The sequence below is a fragment of the Acinonyx jubatus genome, chromosome D1 (genome assembly GCF_027475565.1).
Source record: "Acinonyx jubatus isolate Ajub_Pintada_27869175 chromosome D1, VMU_Ajub_asm_v1.0, whole genome shotgun sequence".
NCBI classification, from domain to species: domain Eukaryota; kingdom Metazoa; phylum Chordata; class Mammalia; order Carnivora; family Felidae; genus Acinonyx; species Acinonyx jubatus.
The window spans coordinates 27,272,187-27,288,284 of record NC_069390.1 but is presented as its reverse complement, the minus strand read 5'-3'; the positions used below and the strand labels follow the sequence as shown (position 1 = coordinate 27,288,284).

Sequence of the window (16,098 nt, the reverse complement as noted above, 5' to 3'; positions counted from 1 at the left end):
TCTTTGAATATTGCCTCTCTTCCTCTCTGGGACTTTGGGACTTTTAGACCTTCTTACTCTGTCCTCCGTATTTTTTTTTACTTCTCTTTTATATATCCTATCTCCTTATGTCTTTGTGCTTCATTCTTAGTAATTTCCTCAATTCCGTTTTCTAGTTTATTAATTTTCTCTTCATCTGTGGCACATCGATTACTTAATTCCCCTATGTTGAGTGTTTTCTTTCAGTAATTACAGTTCACTCCTAAAAGTTCTAATTGTTCTTTCTCAAATCTTCCAGATCATTCCTGATAGTTTCTCTGTCTGGTCTTTTTTTTTTTTACATTTCTTACCTTTCTGTTTTCTGTTTTGTATCTGGAAATTTTTAACTCTTAAGTCCTTAAAGATCTAAATATGTTGTTTGTTTGTTTGTTTGTTTTTCTCCTGACTCTCACCTATGTTTTCTGGTCTTTGATGATGAGCTATTATTTGCTCATCTTAATCTATGCTGATCCTGAGAGCCTGGTTTAGGGAAATCTCCTCCAAACAGGACTTAGAATTGCTCCTGCCTGAATGCTACCAGCCTCCCTCTGTGGAAGGGACCAATGTCAGCTCCTTCCAGGTTGATTGTGAGTGTCTCAGTTCCACCTGTCCCATCCCCTTGCCCTGTCCCGAAGCTTGCTCTCTTAATCATTTGCCAACATGTACTTGTCTTCCAGGCAACGCCCCCCACCTTTCATATTTGCTTACTACTCACTATTTCTACCTCTGGTTTCAGCACATAGTTTTGTTTTAGTTGGCTGAGGTGTGTGCCGGGGCAGGGGTACGGGTAGTGGGTAGGGTCCTTGAGCTTTCCCTTACATCTTGCAATTCCCACAGTGCATCAAAAAGCATGTTTCATCTAAGATCTAGGCCCTTACAAGTATGTAGTCTGCCATAACGCTGGGAAGACCTCATTCAGTTCAAAGAACCCTATTTATGGATTCCCTCTGCTGCTGCTTCTTGTCCTGAAGCCTTCGGGCTTAAAGTCTTGTCAGCTTGTTCCTCAAGAGATCTAGCAGGCATGATACCTAAAGAAAAAGATGAATGAGAAGCACAAGTTAAGCTTTGTCTTGCCAGAGAGCATTTCTAGATTTTCTCTCGCTAAAGGAGGCTGTGGCCTGGCTCTCTGATCCTGTCTATCCTCTGACTGTTTTCATTTTATCCCCTCATGTATTGATTAAAGTCTTCGCTTTCGTGACAGTTCCAATCCTTTATCTTTGAATAGTGCTTTATAGATTGTGAAATACTTAAACATACACCGACTTGCCCGATCTTCTTAGCAGCCCTCTGAGCAAAGCATCCTTGTCCCCACTTTGGAAGAGGACAGCAAGGCCCAGAGAGGTCACCCAACTTGCTTAGGGACATACAGTCTATTTGTCAGCAAACTAGGACCTCCACCCATACTTCCTGATTCTAAAGCCATCCCTTCCCCCCCAACTAAATCTGCTTTCCATGAGTGACAAAGTAAAATGCAATCAGTGATTCATTCATTCCTTCATTCATTCATTTATTCATTTATTGATTGATCATACATGATCTACCAGGCACTGTTGCAGGCATGAGGATATAGCTGACAGCAAAGCCCTTCCCACATTACAGTCCAGCTGGTGGCAGGAAATACCTAAACAAGCAATGATATAATACCACAGGGTGACAATTGCTATGGCAAAAAATAAAGCAGAATATGGAGAGAGAGTAAATGGTGCTCTAGGGGAACATGGGGCTGGCTGAATGAGATGAAGGAAGGAACCATGGGAAGGATTAGGAGAAAAGCGTCCCAGGGGGAAGAAGCAGCACATACAAAAGCTGGAGGCAGGAAAGAACTTGGCTTATTCTAAGATCACTCGAAGGACTCCGTGACTACAATGGCCCAAGCAAAGGGGAGCCTGGCTGGAGATGAGATGGAAGAGGGGACTGGGGAACATAAGGAAGATTAGGGGAGATTTTGAGGAAGGCAGGAAAACCTGACCTGGGAGTCTGCTTTCCTTTTCAGTAAGAAGAACCTGTGTGTTGATGGACACTACATTTTAACAGATCTTCCTCTACTGCTCGTCTATTTCACAGGCATACAGGTTTTCCCAGCTTCCTGAAATGGTCATGGGCTCTCCCCCTCCACCTGTACCTCCCCGGACTGGCCCTGTGGCTGTTGCTTCTCTCAGGCGGTAACACATTCCTTTCTTTGCTTTGCTTGGAATGTTTGGAGATTTGTTCCTGTGTACCCTGACCTGACACATCTCCTTCATGGCCGTCCCACTGAGGGTGCAATCACCTGTACAGACAACCTCGTGCCTGGGGTGCTCCAAGTACCATGAAGGAAGTGGGAGCACAGAGAGGGTTCACCAACTTTCTTATCATTTGACATGGGAAGTCCTTTAGAACCCACAACTGAAGAAACTCAAGGTCAACCAACCCATACCATAGAAGCCCCATACTCTTATCTTCAACATCTAAAAATTATTCCAGCTCAGGCCACTCCAATGGTTGCCTCCAGTCTGGGCCCCTCCTGGCACGTGTGTGTACCCAGAAGTCCCTTTGTTGTTTAGGGGTGGTGGCTAAGAGGCCAGGGAGCAGCATGTCTGGGCACCCAGCCTAACTCATGACTTCCAAGATGGGAGGCTGAGAGCACATGAACTCAGATATGTATAAACGTATTAACTCAGATATAAAGATATAACTCAGATATGATAAAAATACTGTCTTTGTGATTTTATAAAAAGCACATGTTTTAAATAAAGATAGGCAAGAAACACAAAATCTATGAGTCCTGGGAGATGCTGGAATAGGCATCAGGTCCAGGGTTAAAGAAACAACTATGCCCTGGGATAGGTATGATCCCCTGCCCTGGCCCTCCTACCCTAGCCTCCCCCAACATGCTAGCCACACCCTATCTGTGGACCACACATCTGAACTTTGTGAAAATGGTGAAGAAAAATGAGTTTTTCCTGCAAAATGTCCCTGCCCTCATTTCCCGCAGTTTAGAATGCCAGGCTGTGTGTAGACACCAGCCCTTGACTCCAGTCAAGCTCAGAGTGGGTTGGGAAGCAGCACACCAGGGTTCTATCCTAACCCTGTATAAAACCCTGGGCAAGTTGCCTCAACTCTCTGGCCCCTGTTTCCTTACCGTAAAATGAGGGAGACGGCCTAACTGATCGCAGAGATTCTAGGATTCCTCCAAGGGGGCTAAGTGTATGGGGCAGAACACGGGAGTTTTCCTTGGAAGGGTTTTCTAAACTAGTAGCAGATGACTGGAATAGTATCTGGGAAGCCAGGGCTGTGGGAGAGATCAACCAAGAGAAAGATGGAGGGATCAAGAAAGGAAGGGAGACCCCACATTACTGAGCCTCCAGCAGCCACCCTGATGTAGAGTCAAATCATCACAGCCTCTGTGTTTAACCCTCCCTGGGCAATACTGGGAAGCCTCAATTCCTCCTGATGGTTCTGAATGCCAGGAACTTCACATCAGTCATTTGTGGCCCATTTGCCGAAGGCCAGTATCTGTTTCTTATTTCTTACCCACCAGTCTCTTCCCCTGCCCTTCCACACGGTCTACCATCTTGCCAAATATCAGCAGGTCACTGCTTTCCACATAGACCCAGACGATTAGACCACGGAGAGGGGGTCATCCACCCCTTTTGTTTCACAGACCAGGAAACTGAGGCTGAGCGAGGGGAGGTAGCTAGAACCCAGACCCCTGCCTCCTGGTCGGGCTGTGGTGCTGTGGCTCTGTTCTGCTATTACAGTGACAGACACTTGGCTGCTCAGAGCTGGCAGCCTGCCACCTGCTGTGGCTGTCTTTGCCTCCTTCCATTTTAATTTTAGGAGCCTGAAATCCCTCTGTGAAGGGGAGGTTAGAGACTGGCTAAAGCACCCTTTATTAGAGGGGAGAAGCTGGCACCCGTGGAGCCCAGGCAGCCCTCTTCTCACTGGCATTCTGAGCACTAAGTGGAAATATGATGTGTTTAATGGGCCGGATTCTCTGCGCGCCTGTGGGATCGGGGGACAAAAAGTGTTCTGTCATTCGTAATGCCTAGAAAGTGCTAGGCTCCTGCTTCGGGGAGCAGTCCAAGCTTCTCAGAGCCTTGGGCTTCTTGCTACCACCAGCAGCAGGGAACTGTGGTCCTCTGGCCCTTGCAGGTCACCAGCCCTGGTGTCTGGAGGGGGAGCGACCAGGCACTCCAGACGGATCCTTCTCATTGGCTGCTGATGATGTCATCCCCTCCCAGGTCGACCATCCCCAGCTAATACCCAGCGCTAATTGCCTGGCTTATTTTTATGTGGAAATTAAGTGTGCTACTCCCCAGAGACACAAGAGCCACCCTCCGGGGAGCACTGACCTTGAATATCTAAAAATGACTTAAGTTCGGGCCACCACAATCGCTGCTCCAACTCCGGGGCGCGCTTGGCCTTCTTTGTTATTCAGGGGAAGGGGGGCGGCAAATCCAGGCCTGAGGACCCCCACCCTCGTGGGGCTTGGAGACCGCCAAGGTCCCCTGAGGCGACCCCCAGAGGTGCAAGTGGTGGGAACCTCGCCTTGGGCGGGAGCGGCTAACGCAGCCCCTCTGCACCCCCCAGGTCCACCTCGGACGTGGGCAGCAAGACCAGGATGGCCGAGTCCGCAGGGCCCGAACCGGCCCAGCTGCACGACAGCCCCTCCTTCGCGCAGGTGTCCAGAGGCCCCGTGTCCGTGGCGCAGTTGGACCAGTCGGCTTTAAATTACTCAGGTGGGCAAGAGGAGAAACGGATGAAAAAGGCCAGTGCTGTACCCCAGCCCCACCCCGGTCCGTGCTCTTTGCACTCCCGCACCCCCCAAATCCACACAAGCCATCTGCTCCCTGTCATCCTTAGCAATCCAGGCAACTGTGTGTCTGACTTCAGTAGCTCTGGTTGGAAGAGCTACTGTTCTATTTCTTTAAAAAATCTGAAATATGACAAAATATTAAGGTATGTTACAGTAAGGGTATATGCTAACATTTGCCAGACTTCAGGGTTTCTTTTTAAATTATTATGTATCTTTAAAGCATTGCAGACAGAACCCTTCAGCTCTATCTTATTCCCCGTCTTCCCAGACGTAATCCCAGTTCTTAAATTGAGGGTGCTTTTTGCTACATATGTGTGCATATCCAATAGTGCATATTAAATGCTTTTGTTATTTTACGTGTATACGAGTGATATCAAACCATACATTTCCTTCTGCATTTGTTTTCTTGACTCAGCATTGTTTTCAGGATGGGGACGTGCATGTTGGTCTAGTTGATTTGTTTAAACTGCCACATGGTATTGAATGATATGACATGCCAGTTTAACCTTTCCCCTAATGAGGGACATATTGGTTGTTTCCAGTCTTTTGCTGTTAGAAACAATGCTGAAATTAACGCCAAGGTTTTTTCATGCCCTGATTGCTTTTTTAGTCTATTCAAAGCATACCTTTTAGACTAAAACTGCGAACACTTAATCGTCAACACTTAACTAAAGAACTCACCGTGTCCGGAAATTCCATCAGTGGAATCCATTCCTTTTGGTTCCTTTTCTGGGATTTTTTTAAAACACCCATTCTCCCCGGAGAAACGTATCTGGACACTAAGGTGTCCCTTCTTCTTGCCAGTAGGTCAGGGGTTGGGATGGGGATGGGGGAGTTGGGGAGGGTTCAGTGAGGGGAGCTGGGCCATCATTTCTCTAGAAAACCAGGTCTGAGTCATAGCAGATGACTGGGCAGGTGGGCAAGGCTAGGGCTGCAAGTAGAGGTCTGCTCCACACCTCATTTTCCCCTCCCCCCATGCCAGAGTTCGCCGTTTGCCAGCTTCCCCCAGCTTTGTGCAAATGTCAGCCCGGTAGGTGGGATGCTGGCCTAATCCTCCCCATCCATCTCCTCCATGCCAGGTAATACGGTGCCGGCAGTGTTCGCCATCCCAGCTGCCAACAGACCTGGCTTCACCGGCTATTTCATCCCAACGCCTCCCTCGTCCTACAGAAACCAGGCCTGGATGTCCTATGCAGGAGAGAATGAGCTCCCAAGCCAGTGGGCCGATTCGGTGAGAGCCTCGCTGATTCCCTCACAGCCTTACCTGCTGGACACATTTTAGGGAGAAAACAGATGAGAGGTTGAGACAGCGTTTTGTTATCTCAGCCCCCTTCCCACCAACCAGGTGGCTGACATCAAGCTTTAGTGGAGACAGTGTAGTCAAGTGGGATGTCTTTTGAGAGAAAACTTGAGACCCACCTTCCGGTCTGGATTCCACCTCATTCTAGCAGGGCGTTCTTAGTCAAATAAATTTTTATTGTAACCATCATTTTTTGAGTATTTTCTATGTGCCAGACATCATGTTAGATGTTTTATTTATATTATCTTATTCTTCACAACAATCCTATCCGGTAGGTATTATTATTCCCATGATGTGTCCCATTTTGCAAATGAAGAAACTGAGGCCTAGTCAGGTGACATGACTGTCTAAAGCCACACAGCTTTAAAATAATAATAATAATAATAATAATAATAATAATAATAAAGCCACACAGCTTTCATAAGGTGCTAAGACCAAAATTCAAACCTGAGAGCATTGGTCTGGCTCCAAAGCCTTTATTAAATTTGTTCCTTTTAGTTTTAAAATTCTGTAAAAATTCTAGATGGAGTATCAGAAGATATAGTTTTAGAAACTCAAGATTGAATTACTTTGAATTACAGATCCTAAGGCATTCTGCCTGACTTCCAGCAAAGGGTTGTGTTGTTGTGACCCCCTGGTTCCATGCTCTATCATAAGTAGGAGCATATGGCACAGTGGACCTGGCCCGGCCTAGACCAAAGAGGGCAGCAGCCAGATGAACCTGGATAGTCACACCCAGACCTGTCTCGGAGTCACCTGTCAAGGGCTGCTAAGTGAGAAAATCAAGCAAATGAAAACAGCACAATGCTGGCCTCTGGTGTGGGTTGCCCCAATCCCTCTGTGTTGTCATCCATCATGGATAAGAAAGGCAGGCTGTCTCCCAGACTTAACTTGAGGGCCACCTGGGGATGAGTGTCATTTTAGGGTTTGGTCTCAACATTTGAAATATATCCTAGATTTATCAAACATCTAGCCCAAGACCTGGGTCATCTTTTCTCTCTGTCTAAAACCCTGAGGTCCATACCTTCTACCCCTACAGGTTCAACTCGGCCTCAGCATTGGTGTCTATTCTTAGGGTAGTGATGCCACGTCTAAACAACATCATTGGGGTAAAACTATCCTACATATATTAATTTTCCTGATGATCAAAGCTTATCCCTTTAATTTTCAAAATATTTAAAAATGCATGCTATCTTGCATTAAAAAATTCTGGAATGAATTATATCTCCCCTCCCCTCCTTTAAAAGAGGAATGTAATTTAATTTGTCTTTAACAAATGATTCAGCATCATTAGGATGCCTTACTATACTAAAATGACATTTGTAAGATGAGCTCTGATGGTAGGATTATCGCCCCTGCATAAGACATCTCCAAACTACTATAATTTTTGGAGTTATTACAACATTCAATATGATTTTTCTTTCTTTGACCTTGCTCCCAACCAGAGCTTATATTGCTGTCAGTGTCCCCACTTCCACAGATATACTCACCTTAAATATGCTTTTCCTAATGGGCTATTTTCTGAAAATGGGGCATGTCTGAACTCATTAGAATTATTTGTCAAATTGGAGTAAATAAGCTTTAAGAGTAACTTGTAAGGATTCCCTATTGTTAAGTCTACAAATCTTTTTTTTTTTTTTTAATGTTTATTTGAGAGAGAGAGTGAGAGAGTTGGGGAGGGGCAGAGAGAGAAGGAGACACAGAATCCAAACCAGGCTCCAGGCTCTGAGCTGTCAGCACAGAGCCCAAAACAGGGCTTGAACTCACGAACGGTGAGATCATGAACTGAGCTGAAGTCGGATGCTTAACCACCTGAACCACCCAGGTGCCCCAAGTCTACAAATCTTAATGTGAGACTTTATGGCATCTGTTTTGGTTGTTTGTGGGCTTTTTTTCTCCCTTTGTCGTGCTCAGCTGTTTTAAATAGCTAAAATCACTGGGTATGAGTTGATCAATTCAGAGCTTACTTGACTCCATAATTCCACTTACAGTCTAAACATAATGTGTGCTTTTCAGAAAGTAGATGATACTTAACTTGTGCTAATTAAACAGTAAATCTACAGCTTTGTCGGTTCACCCTCTGCATGGAAAGTTCCAGTGGGTACTCTGGAGGAGTCAACAGAAGTGTTTTCCAAAACCTCTTGCTCTCAAGACACAGATGATAGCTTAGCTGGGCTAATGGTGACTTCCAGATGCCTTTGGGTTCATATTGCCTTAAAGATGAAGAAACAGGAACCCAGCAAATCAAAACCTAACCTTCCTAATGGGATGATCTGATCATTCTGGGCCCATCCTCTCAGTGTTAGGGAGAGTTACTTTTCTATTAGTTGTTTTTAAGAGGAACGTGATCACCACAACCTAAATGGGTCTTTGCTGGGGCCCAGTTACCACCTGCAGTTAAGCAGGGAGGTTGTGCCCATGCAGGAACCACACCGGGGAGGAGGACAGGTGATTTCTTACATGTGAAAGAAAGTGCAAGAAGCTCAGAGAGACTGAGCTTGTCAGCTTGAGAAATTGGGACAGGGATGGTGTCCGCTTCCACATCCATCTGAGAAGGAGAAAGGTCCCACCATCATTTGGGTGTCTGACCTTCCCGATCCCAGGTCTCCAGACTTCAGGAGCAAGCTCAGATAAAATCACCTCAACCTGGCTTGACAAATAGGTTTCATCCTTGGAGATGGGTGGAGAAGAATTGGGAGGGGTGTGCTGTGATCAACAGGTGATGCCTGCCGTGGGCACTGCCTAGGAAAGGGGCGGTTTTTGCCAGTCCTGAATTTTGGCCAGCAAGATGTGATGGCTCCAGCCTGAATCTACTGTAAGAGAGGAAGAGCTTCTCGTCTCTTCGTCTTCTCTGCTTCTGGATATTACCCTGAGGGCACTCCAGTGGAGTCAGGTATCCCTTGCCTGTCCCAGCCATTGCTACCAAGATGCTTGATGCTGTAGAACTGAGGGATCTCAAGAGTTGGACGCTCACTCTAAGCTCCAGCTAAATTTGAAATGCAGAAAAAGGAGATATGACAGCTTCCCTCACAAACATATGGCACCAGCGGGTCATCCTCCAGTGATTTTCCAACTGTGTTCCTCAGAACCCCAAGTTCTATGAGACTCCCTGCTGTGTACCATGCATAATTCTGGGCACTGGTACACAGTGATAAGCAAGCAAGACACAGTTTTGCCTTGACGAAGTTGGTGGCCTGAGATAGGTGTTGGCATCTTGGGTGATGGCTGTTACTCTAGAGAAACTGCACGGAAGCACCTTACAGGGAGCCCTTGGCTAACGTAGGGCAGGGGAAGGTGCCCTGGAAGAACGAACGTTTGCGCTGAGACGTGATGGGCAAGTCCCCTATCCTGGCTTTGGATCTGCTTCCCTCCAGTCACCTCCTGCACATTCCTAGTGCTTGTGGCCCAAGGACATGGACAGCTCAACTCTGGTTTTCCTCTAAGGTGTAAGGGAAATAGGCACAGCCCTCACCCACCATTAGTACCCATTTGCCACTTTGTCTTTCTCATCAGGTCTTGGGAAATTAAAGCCCCAAACTTTGGGACATCCATCGTATTACTTCTTCCCTCACTCCGGTCCCCATAGGCCTTCACCTAGGCCATTGACGTAGCCTCACATCTCTCCTCTTGACCTCCAGTGGGTCTACCTCCAGAGTGTCCTTTCTAGAATACAGGCCCCTCCTCTGCCTGATGCGCACTGGTGGCTCCCTGGCCAGGTGTCAGGCATCCATCTCAGAAAGCTGCCTTCCCAGGAGGGCTTGTCAGAACATCTCAGGTGAGGAGTAGAAGGAGGCCACTTTCCTGCTAAATATTCACCCATCCAAAATTTCTGACTCTTCACCCAACCCATCCTACTCCATCCTCACCAGAGCCCAGACAAGTATCTCTGTAAAGAATGGAAACATGCTGTATTCCTCAGAAGTGTGCCATAGAAAACTAGACTCTGTAACCTGGCACTTGGTGGCTTTCTGATCTGGCCCTGCCCGTCTGTCTTTCTTGAGCTCCTTCCATACGCTGTACATCCTCTCTGGTCAGACGGAACTCCCAAAGCATCCCTGCATCCCCATGCACACCCAACCTTTGCCTTTGCTTTTCCTCTGCTCAGAAGCCCCTCCCAACTTGTTTTCCTGGCAAGGGCCTATTCATCTTCCAGACACAGCTAAGCTGCTGCTCCCCGAAAGCCGCCTGACTCCCCACACGTGTCCATTCCCCACAGCACCCTTTGCCTACGTTGTCCACAGGCATTCATCCCACAGGCTTCCAACTAGCATTATGGGATACAAAGGCCTTTTGTGGGTTGCCCTTGAACAGCATCCCCATGTGTGGCACTGTTTCTGTGGGAAAGTTGATCCTGAATTGCAGATCATTGACTTGTCCTTATTACTAGATATGTCCGTATATTGAAGCACAGAAGTATGTGTCTTCCACTTTTTTTTTATTTTTATTTTTAACGTTTATTTTATTTTTGAGACAGAGAGAGACAGAGCATGAACAGGGGAGGGTCACAGAGAGAGGGAGACACAGAATCTGAAACAGGCTCCAGGCTCTGAGCAGTCAGCACAGAGCCGGACGCAGGGCTCGAACTCACAGACCACGAGATCATGACCTGAGCCGAAGTCGGAGGCTTAACCGACTGAGCCGCCCAGGCGCCCCTGTGTCTTCCACTTTTAATGAAAAGAAGAAATTTTTCAAGAAACCAAGATCGTATCCCAGATCCGAGACAGTACAGTGATTAACTCCCAGCCCTTGGCATCAGACAGACCTGCTCAAAGCATGTCTGAGTGGCTTGTTAACCATGTCACCTGAGACCGTGACACTCTTTCCTTCAGTGTCCTCTTCTGTAAAACAAGGATAACAATATCTACCTCCTAGGTTGTTGCTTTGAGAATTAAGTGAGATAATGTGTGGAAAGCCCTAAGCACAGGACTCCTTCAGTGTTAGCAGTTATCATTGGGAATAAATCCCTGAGTCCTTTGAGGTCCATAAAGAACAGTACTTCTGTTTGCTGGATTGTGCTTATGTTAAAAAGGTAGGCAGATAGATTCAGGTGGAGACTCGGGCATGTTCCAGCTGTTTATAGCAACCTTCAAAACACCTACTTAATTCATCCAACCAGCATATCCAGTGAGTCCAAATTACCTATTTTCTAAACAAACAGACTCCAGGTTTTTTATGTGCACAGTGGTCTCCCATTTTCTTCTGGATCTCTTTCATTGCCTTCAGTCCCCTCCTGCGTCCAGTATCAAGTGTGTCCTGTGACTTGAACCCCTTCCTAATCCTGGGCCCTTCTCTTCTCTCCCGACACCCTCTGCAGGTCCCCCTCCCAGGGTACATCGAGGCTTACCCCCGGTCACGTTATCAGCAAAACTCTCCCTCCAGGCTCCCTCGCCAGTACAGCCAGCCAGCAGGCATGCACCCCAGCCTGGAGCAGGCCCCGGTGCCATCCGCGGCAGCCTCGCAGCAGAGCCTCACCGAGAACGACCCGTCTGACACGCCCCTGACCAACATCTCCACGGCGGCCCTCGTGAAGGCCATCCGGGAAGAGGTGGCCAAGCTGGCCAAGAAACAGACAGACATGTTTGAGTTCCAGGTCTAACACCTTAGCCCCGTGGGACTTCCAGACTCTGAGGAAGCCGTCTTCTGCTTTCTCAGCCTAACGTGTTGGGACTTGAGGCATAGACCATGTGTGAGTCTTTCTCACCCTCAGTCTCTGAACAGGTGAACAGTGGGGCTTCTGGGCAACAGAGGAGACTCTTGAACAACTTGATTCTTGGCTTATTCAACTGATTGTATGTCAAGAAGTCCCTGTGTGGGACCATATGTTTGATAATCTGTGAAGTTAAATGTTTGAACTGTGGGTGTATTTCCCTTTGGAGCCTTAGTCACAAGAGACACTAACTAATCTGCAGATCCCTATCCAATGCCACATTTTAATAAATCACCAGAAGGGGGAGAACATTGCTCTGTCTTCGGTGAGTTCTGCATGTTAACTCTGTTTCTGTGTTAAAGGCAATGCAGGCATCTGATTAAGCACCAGACTGTACTCTCTCTCATTCAGCCATGACTGTAATTGTTAAAATCACCTCCGGTCTGTAAAGGAGGCACTGACTCCAGCCAAGAAACTTCAGTCCTTTTCTTTCAAAGGTTCATATTCAGATGAAGTCGATCAAAATCAGGATTGTCGATGACTGTACCTATAAATAGTCCTGACTCTTTTGTCCTTCCATTAACTAAACAAAGGCTGAGAAAGAGAGCAGATGAGAGGGAATGGCGGATTCGTGTTGACAAGTTTCTGAAGAGGTGTTGTTGTTTTGGAACTTGAGCACCCCGCACATTGGGATCTCACTGAAAGAGAATTGGTGCTAAGAGCTTTTAAGATCCTACAAAAGAAAAACAGTCATTTGTGGAGGTTTTTCTTTGCCTTGCAATGAAGGTGGCCTGAGAACAAGCTTCTCTCTTTTTTGAGATAATGGATACATGGACTTTGACAGGAAAACCTCTGTCTCTTCAACAGCGATGTCCAGCATGTGCTGCTGAGCGATACAGAAGGAAGTAGCAATTGATGCCTGTTTGAAGCAGAAAGAGTGGACTCCTCGGTCTCCCCAGGCTGCAGCCTCTGTTTATAGGAGCTTCTGAATGTAGAAAATCTGTTGACTTACATTTAAATGTAAATAACATTTTTTTTAAGTGTATGGAGTTTGCCAGTTCCCTCCCTCCACGCCCCTGTAGTTAATGGATGCAGGAGGACATTTGCTGAAAGGACAGGGCTGCTGACCTTGTGACCGCGATGTGGTAAATGACATTCCCTGGCATGGTGAGTCAGCTTCTAGAGCTTTGGGTGGACACTGCCTCACAGCCCTGAGGCACCAGCTGCTGACTGTCAGTGCAAAAGTAAAACTTCAGGTAGCCCAGGAGAGGGAACACTCTGGTTCCCTCACCAACTCTGCTGGGGCTTACCTGGTGTCTGTTGGAGAACAAGGTCCTGTCCTGCCTTCACCCATGACCCATCTAGCTTCAGCTGTGTCCATGCCTTCTTGAGCCCATCTTTCCATTTCCCTCATGAGTTTCTTTGGTCTTTACTGAGAGAAGGTAGAAATTTAAAAGTTGAGAGAAGAGTAGGAGTGGAACTGATTAGAATGGGAGATTCAAACTGTCAAAGCACAGACTTTTCAAAGAAGCTGTTTTTATTTCCCAATGGCAAATTGCCCTTTCTGGAAAGTTCCGGAGATGATGTGTCATGGTATCCCCAGACAAGTCTCTTGTTCAGATGATATTAGGTAGTGTCCTTTTGGTATGCTGGTTGATCTTTCATAGTGTTAGTTTTTTGTTACTTAAAAAAAAAAATCAGCTATAAATAAAATGTATTTTTGTAATTTCCATGTGTATATATGGTATATTTCTACCAATGGCCAGTTGTTGTAGTCCAAAACCTAAATCAGCTTGCAAAACACTGTGGATGGTGCAAGATTTTATTGACAGATTAACACAATGCCTAAGTCTATCCAAATAGGTATTCAATGCACTTGAATGAACAAAGAGCCAAAGAAACTCAGCCTTTCCATGCAAATGGTATGAGTCTGATAAAGTCAGCCACATTGTCCCGCCTTATCAATAATATTAATATTTCATCAGTGCAATGATATCAACCCAGTACTTTGTCTACTTGGTAAATGCCTGGAAATCCTGTATGTGACAATGAAGTTTTTAAGACCTTAGTGTAATTAAAGTATATGCTTCAAAGACAATGTCTGAGCTTTGGATGTTCCAGTGACTTACAGAGAATGAGCCTACAGTCTGCAGTGGTGTGGCCCCAGCTTGCTAAGAGGTTGGAGAAACAAATCATTGCAGTCTTTGCAGAACCCCATGAAATATTGAGTTCATCAACTGAGACGACTAAAAATATAGCGTGCTAAATCAGACACTCTGATAAACTAGACACCACAGGTTTAAGAAAAGTATATGGAAGGAAAACCTTAAGTTGAAAAGAAATCAATCTGTTCATGTTTTTTTCCACCAATGGGGAGACAGCTGCCATTGCTAGATTTTCTGTGATTAATATGTGGTCCCTTCTCTGAAGAGTCTCCTGGTGTCATGGAGGGGACAGACGCCTGGACAGCTGCCTCTGAGGAAAGGCAGAAGTGCCTCATGGAGGCAAAAACAGAGTCCCGTGACAGCCCAGGGGCTCTATGTTCCTCATGACCCTCCAGACAGTTGGAGAAGCCACAGAGGACCTTGGCAATCTCGGAGAAGGAATCAGAAGTCCAGAAAAGTGGAGTGACCTCCTGGAGGATTCCACCCCAAGCCTGCTGACTCATGATTCAACTTGCTTTCCATTTCACCATGCTGCCTGCACGCTTGTCTGTGATGCGTTTCTTGAACTGTGCTAGGAAGTTTAAAAAGTAGACAAGGGTCATGTGAGGGACGCCCTATGTTCTTGTGAAGAAAAAAAAGATGATTGGATATGTAAAGGACTTCAGATAAAGTGTATAGAGGACGATGCATTTGTGGCATAATAAACACTTTTTGGAACTTGTTTTGATGTGAGTTTTCTGCCTTCATGAAAGGAAATGCATTTGGGCTTTTTCCAGAGAGTGCCATTGAGGAAACGGTGTTCTCAACTGCTGTTCAAGACTGCAGGGGAGCAGTCCTCTCTCAGTGCCATGCATCCAAACAAGCAGGCGGTGAGGCCATGACAGCTTGTCATTATGAGGTAGCAGGTTCTATGCTATGCATTAGGAGAGGCAGTCCCATGGTGCAAGAACATGAAAGTCTATTGTGTGCCCTGGTACCTATGATCTGGGATGGCAGTGGTTACCTATGCAACAGCAAGTTTCCTCTTTCAGGGTGTGCTATTGTGCTATGGACTTAATGTGTCTCAACCCCCACCCCACACCCCACCCCCGCCTTCATATGTTGAACTCCTAATCCCGATGTGATGCTATTAGGAGGTGGGGGCCTTGGGGTTGAATAGGTCATAAAGGTGGAGTCCTCATGAATGGGATTAGTGCCCTTGTAAAAGGGATCTCAGAGAGCCCTCTTGCCTTCTTTTTTGCAATGTGAGGATACACTAAGAAGTCAACGGTCTTGCAACTCTGAAGAGGGTTCTCACCAGACCCTGATCCTGCTGGCACCCTGATCTTGGACTTCCAGCCTCCAAAAGTGTGAGAAATAAATTTCTGCTGTTTAAATGCCACTCAGTCTGTCGTACTTTGTTATGGCAGCCTGGGCTGACTGAGACAGAGTGGATTATATAAGCATCAGTTCTCTGGTCCTGGAAGTTATGTTGTGCACTTAATTTAAGAATTCAGCAGTAGAACATGTAATTTCTGAATAATCTTGATGGAAGAACGGATAGGAAAAATATATATCAGAGTACAGATGGAGAAAGACAGGAATTTAAATACCTGACCAAAAGAAGAAAGAAAGAAAAGAAAGTTCTTCTAACAGAAATTAGAAGAGACGGAAATTAGAGAAAATGGATCAAAAGACTTAAATATTGATTATAGATAAATAAGCTTCTTTTTTCTACCTAAGCCACCTTTTTCTACGCATTCAATGTTTAATGAGTAAAATAACAGATATTGTTTCTAAACTTTGAGAAAATAATTTAAACTTGATCTGTTCCTTCTACCACACACCAGAAAATAGTTTGGACTTTGCTTACAAAATACAGCTAAACACTCTTAGGGATACATAGTGATCCAGCTTAGAGCAGTAACTGACTCAGATCCATGCTTTAGAAATTAAATTCTCCCCTATAGTCCCACCTTGAAGGTATTCTAGTCAAAGACCTTTGCAGGGACAATTCACACTTGCTCAAAAGTGTGGGGGTTGACCGAGAGAACACAGGGCCATTTCATAGAAACAAAACACAGCTCCCACCATGGGAAAGGCTGGAGACAGCCATCCTCACTCTTGCTTTCTCTCACATCTTCTCTCTATATGTGCTTTCATCTCTGTTTCTCTCTGTATATTCTGTGTA

General features: G+C 46.0%; 1 protein-coding gene across 1 annotated transcript in view; it reads left to right on the top strand.

Annotated features, from left to right (window-relative positions):
* The window catches only part of KIAA1549L (KIAA1549 like), a 266,162-nt gene extending 251,513 nt beyond the window's left edge, over positions 1-14,649 (top strand). The window contains exons 18-21 of the mRNA XM_053203322.1: positions 2,083-2,180; positions 4,591-4,739; positions 5,896-6,047; positions 11,431-14,649. Coding sequence (XP_053059297.1) covers positions 2,083-2,180; positions 4,591-4,739; positions 5,896-6,047; positions 11,431-11,712 — 681 coding nt within the window. The 3' untranslated portion in view covers positions 11,713-14,649. The remainder of the gene's footprint in view (positions 1-2,082; positions 2,181-4,590; positions 4,740-5,895; positions 6,048-11,430) is intronic.
* Positions 14,650-16,098: the final 1,449 nt, after the last annotated feature.